At 59.9% G+C, this 5,531-nt stretch overlaps 1 protein-coding gene across 2 annotated transcripts; it reads left to right on the top strand.

The window, feature by feature from the left end:
- The first annotated feature begins 155 nt into the window (after nt 1-155).
- Nucleotides 156-2,546, top strand: LOC101758607 (putative WEB family protein At1g65010, chloroplastic). Of its 2 annotated transcripts, XM_014805464.2 has the most exons (3): nt 156-411; nt 643-802; nt 971-2,546. In XM_014805464.2, exons 1-3 carry the CDS (start codon nt 392-394, stop codon nt 2,468-2,470), a joined length of 1,680 nt encoding a protein of 559 aa, XP_014660950.1. In that variant the 5' UTR covers nt 156-391; the 3' UTR covers nt 2,471-2,546. The 2 variants fall into 2 exon arrangements, with proteins under 2 accessions (XP_014660950.1, XP_014660949.1); XM_014805463.2 differs by lacking the exon at nt 156-411 and having other exon boundaries at nt 418-802.
- The last annotated feature ends 2,985 nt before the right edge of the window (nt 2,547-5,531 follow it).

Below are 5,531 nucleotides of genomic sequence, written 5' to 3'. Positions count from 1 at the left end.
CCCTCTCGCACTCGCACGAACGCGGCACGCCCCGGCCTCGGCGCTGGGATCCAAACGCACACGACCCTCCCGCGCTCTCCTCCTCCCCACGAGAGTCCACGACCCGCCATTTGCGGCCCTCGCCCACAACGACGCACGCCACACAAGTAAACAAATCCGGGCCGGCCCCGGTTGTTAATTCCATTCCCACTCCCGCGGCTTCGCTTAAACGCCCTTCTTCTTCTTCCCCATCCCTCTCCGTCCATCCATCCTCGACTCGGCGCGGCGGTGGCCAGTGGCCTGGTGGTATTAATTGCGCCATGTTGCGCAGGACCATCTTCTATTCCGTTCCCCTCTGACACGGATTTCTTTTCCTGTCCTCGGAGTCCGCGCCGCCCCCCGCGTGCCCGAGATGCTGTCCGCCAGGCCGAGGTGAGACTCCAGACCTGGCTGACCTGCACCTGGCACCCCTGCCCGCCCGCCCACGCACTGGCGCACGCGCCTTCCGTCCCTCGCTATAGATCCTTCTTTCCCGGCTCCGCCGCTCGGGGATCTCTCTCCCTCCCTCTGTTCCATTCCCGCTCGCGGCGTGCCTTCTTTTTTTGTTTGACTATTTAGCCCGAGACGCGATTTGGTTCTGATGAGCTGGGATTCGCCGCGCAGATCCGGCTCCTTCGAGGCCGGGCTCAGGGTCAGGGCCGCCACCGCCACAGCTTCGTCGTCCGCCTCTGTCTCCAGAGAGCACAAGCAGCCGTCGTCCCCTCGTCTCCAGCGCAGCCGCTCATCCGCCGGCGGCCCCTCCAAGGCATCCCCGTCCCCGGAGGTATACTGCACTGGCATTTTTGTTGCGATCTCTTTACGTTACATTACGTTACGTCCAAAGCTGACGGCTTTGGGATGGTGTGATCAGTTGATCACTGATCAGGAGGGGTAGGTGATTGGTAAGTTGTTGTTTCTAACGGCGAGCGGCACTTTCCTTGCTGTTCGGCAGAGGCGGCGCGGCGTGGGCGGCGCGGGCGCGATGCAGCAGCGGGTGGCGCAGCTGGAGGAGGAGCTCCGGCGGGAGCGTGAGGAGAAGGCGCGGGCGCTGACAGAGCTCGAACAGCTTAGGAGTGATGGCGAGGGCGCCGCAAAGGGTGTCGCGGAGAAGGTGCAGCTCCTGGAGCGGGAGGTGGACAAGTCCAAGGAGTCGGAGCGCAAGATGCTCGAGTCGCTGATATACCAGACAAAGCAGCTGGAGCAGACCAAGATCTCGCTCGAGGAGGCCAAGCTGGAGATCGCCACGCTGCGGCAGGCCAACAAGGGCCTCGAGGCTTCGGCGGCGGCGGCCGCCTCCCGGCGCTGCGGCGTGGCGGAGCAGAGGAGCGTCAGGGACCTCATGTTCGGTGGCGCGGACGAGGAGATCAGGGTCCTGCGCGGCGAGCTCCGCACGGCGATGCAGGGCGAGGAGCGCAGCCGGAAGGCGGCCGACGACCTCTCCGTCGCGCTCTCCGACGTCACCATGGAGGCCAAGCAGGTCAAGGTCTGGCTCTCCGAGGCGCAGGCCGAGCTGGAGGCCGCCAACGCCGAGGCCGGGAAGCTGCGCGCGGCGCTGGACGCCGCCGAGGCCCGGCTCCGCGCCGTGTCCAACGAGCACGAGCGGTGCAGGCTCGAGGCCGAGGAGTGCGCCGCGTCGTGGAGCGACAAGGAGCGCGTGCTCCTCGACTGCGTGCGCGCGTCCGAGGAGGAGGTCAACCGGGCCCGCCAGGAGAACACCAAGCTCGTCGAGTCCCAGCGCGTCATCCGCGACGAGAACGCGCGCCTCCGGGACATCCTCAAGCAGGCCGTCGCCGAGGCCAGCGTCGTCAAGGACTCGCTCGAGCTCGCCAGGGCCGAGAACGCGCGCCTCAACGACGCCGTCGCCGACAAGGACACCGCGCTCCAGAGCCTCCGCCAGGAGTACGAGTGCGTCAAGGTCAGCGAGGCCGCGGCGCAGGGCAGCCTCAAGGAGCTCAACAACCTCCTCGCCGCGACGACGACGACGACCACGACCACGGCGTGCAGCACGCCCGCGTCCGCCAAGACCGCCCCCGCGCCGGACTACGGCTTCGACCACCGCCTGCCGAACGGCGGCAGCAAGAAAGGGACGCCGCAGTCAGCGTCGCAGCGGTGGATGGCGGACAAGCCCAGGACGCCGAGCAGCCGGAGGTACTCGATCGGCGAGCCGGGCAAGCTGAATGGCGGCTTCTCGCAGTCGGCGCGGATGGGGAACCTCAACCCCAAGGAACGGGTGTTCGCGTCGCTGAGCAACATCGCCGACCTCAAGTCCGCGGCGGACGCGGCCATGGACGACTTCGACGACGAGTTCGATCACATCGACGAGAGCCACTACGCTGACATGGAGGATTCCATGAAGCACAAGAAGAAGAGGCCGATATTCCGCAAGTTCGGCGATTTGTTCAGGAGGAAAAGCTTCTACAAGCCGAATTTAGCGCCAGTACACACACTCTGAAAAGTTTTCCAATGTAATGCTTGTAGTTCCGTTCTGTTCATCTGAATACACGAGAAATGAAAAGATTATTTGATCAGATCGCTTGTTTTTTGTTCTTTCCAGAGCCGTTGGCATCTTCATTTTTTTCTGCTGAAAGTAACAAACAGTTTGTAGTCATGGTAGTATGTCTCAATGGCTGACACAATGCTTGGAAAAGGTCGAAGCTGAAGGTGATGTAACAAAAATTGGAAGAAGTTGCGTTTGGATACGTTTCAGATTTTGAGTGACATCTTTTTGACACTTTAGTTTCTAGAACCACGAAGGCATAGTCAAGTCGAGTTTGCCTTGAGAGCAACTCCAAAAGGCTGCTAATCTTACCTCAATATCTTCTTTAGGGAAAAAGAGAAAAAAAAAAGAACTCCAACAGTCCATCTAAAACTCTCCAAAAGATTGACGATGCGAAAAAAACACCCCTCGCCCCGCAAATATTCGCGACGCCCCGATCTTCCCAATCCCGCCCTCCCCTCCCCCCGTCGCGCGCGTTTTTATCCTCGGGCACGCGCACCAAGGCGCCGGCCACCACGCGCCGCCCCCAGTCGCTGCCTCACGCACTGGCTGCTCCATCTACGGGCTGGAAAGCGCCCCTCCCGTAATCCAACCGCCAATCCCAAATTGATTCCGAGGCGCCATAGCCTCCGCTACGACTGCGACGCCTGCGCCTTTGCTCCCTGTGACCAACCCAGCGGCCGGTGGCGGCAGCTCCACACCATCCTCAGGCCCATCACCCACCACGGCCTCCCCCAGCACCCCTATCACCGCCAAGCGCGGCGTAGTCCAGGCCGCCGTCGCGGTTACGCTTATGCTATCTTCCGGCGTAGCATCCCGGCCCAAAGCACGTCCCCTACGCTGGCGGCGTGCTATGGCAGCTCAAGCATGTAAACCAGCAGCGTTCCCGCCGCGTGGTCCGCGAAGACTGCGAGTTGCGAGCCCATGGTGGCTTACGTGGTCTTATAGTGGCCGTAGCTGCTATCGTCTCCGACGCGGTGCCGACGCAGACTCCAGGGGATGCTTGGGCGAGGCCAATTCGAACCGAATCCCAGCGCCGCCGCTGTCGCTGATCCCAACATCTATCTGGTTGCTGTCGCCGAGAACGGCCCAACAGCATCAGCAGCTCCAGAGCGCAAAGGATTGTCTTCTGTAAAGCACGAATGAGCCACGGCAAACTGAGAACCAACATCACGGACAAGCAATCAGTTGAGTATTAGAAATGAGATTTCGGATCTCTCCAAGGTCAACGATCTGCTATCCTACTGTTGCTCCCGTCGCTACTAATGCCCAACGCAAGATGGAAGATCAAAAGGCAACAGAGGAAGCAGCAGATGGAAGATGCAGAAGCCAACAGAGGAAGCCCAATTATGATGACGTGGTCTTTTTTGAATTATTGGGGGGTAGTTTTTAGCGTTCTGCTGTGGGCTGATATGTTTTTGGAGGGGAAAATTTTTAGCATAGCCCCCAATACCTCGTTTTGGGGAAGAATTTTTTGGGAAACTCTTAGAGTTGCTCTGAGGCCACCATTTGTCAGCGCAGATGTTAACGGGGACAACATATTTTTCATTAGAGAGAAAAACAACGCCCCGCGTAGCTCGAGCTGGTCGACATGGGCGACTCCCCCATCCGCCCACCTCAGCCTCCGCCGGCCTCGCTCCCTGGCTCCGCCGCCGCTGGAGTTGCCCACCGGAAGCTCGGTGCGCAGAGAGGAGGGCAACGACGGGGCCATCCCACCCTTTTCCTACCTTTTCCCCTCTCTCTTGAGCTCTTCCTCCACAGGCATGGCTGGCGTGGTGGTGCTTTGGCGAGGTGGGCACGGCTAGCGGCCAGATCCATATGGATCTCAGGTAGACAACGGCATTGGGGACGTTGTCGAGGCACCCTCCTCGCTTCGGTGGTGGAAAGTCCAGGTGAAAACCATGTCCATGGTCTCTTGGCGGGCGGTGATGGCGTGTCTAGCGTCGTGGTCCTTCTTGAAGGCGTCATCTTTGGAGCTTCTGTTCTACCTTCCCCATCTTCACGGCGGCTTATCTACGGTGTCGGCGGTGCTCCCGGGGCAAAGATGGGTGGGTGCGGGTGAGAGTGGATCCCTTCTCTCTCCCTCTCCCCCTATATCCCTTCCGTGGAGGTTTTTGGGAGACCCACACTTTGTTGGTGTGTTGCTTGGCGTCGATGGTGGTGGGCAGTGTGCTGTATACTTCACTGTTAAGTCCGCGCGGAGCCAACTCGGTGCTAGGCTCCGACCTTGGTGGAATGGGCCGTGTGGTGGAGTGGATGGAGTCTTAGTCGACGACTTGAGGATCGGTGCAGATGTCCACGGTGGTGGAAGGCAGCAACGAAAGGTGATGTTAGCGCAGTGTCTTGAGGGCATGGCTTCTGCTTGGCGTTTGCGGGCGACGGTTTGGTAGGGTCGTGCGGTAGTGGTGACTACGAAGTTGACATGGAAGCTGGGGTGGTAGGAGGTGATCGGCAAAGGCGATAGGCGTTTCGCATTATGCCACAAGATGGTCCTTTGTTGGCTGCCGGAGGCCCCGTGTGACACTTCTGCTATCTTGACGAGGCAACTAGATTTTTGGGTACCACTTTGTATGACCAGACCTTGTTGGATGCTCCCAACAACGGGATGACCAGAGGCAGCTTCTCATGTATCAGCTTGGCAGCTTGCAGCGATCTATGCAGCTAGCCCGGCTTAGCATGTGTTAGTCCGGTGTAGGACAACTCCGTGAGGCGGCGCAAGAGGATCCGATGGCATGGTAGCTATATAGCTGGCAGCGGATCACGGCGGCTATCCCTGCATGGCAGTGGATGGCTCGGTGTGGGACATCGTTGGCAACGGCGCTGGTGGTGATGATAGTTTATCCTCTGACGACCTTGTCGACCAGGTGATGGCGGAGCAATATGGTACACAGGTGGTGGTGGAGTGGAGTGTTTTTTGGTGGTGATCCAGCCGAGGTGATCCGACCGATCAGAGTTGTTGCTGTTGCCTTAGTTGAGTTGAGTTCCGCTGGTGTCGATGTCCCAACCTGACCCATCG

This window comes from Setaria italica, chromosome VII (assembly GCF_000263155.2).
Source record: "Setaria italica strain Yugu1 chromosome VII, Setaria_italica_v2.0, whole genome shotgun sequence".
Lineage (NCBI taxonomy): Eukaryota > Viridiplantae > Streptophyta > Magnoliopsida > Poales > Poaceae > Setaria > Setaria italica.
Note: the sequence above shows the minus strand (reverse complement) of the source record. Positions and strands in the feature narration are given on the sequence as shown.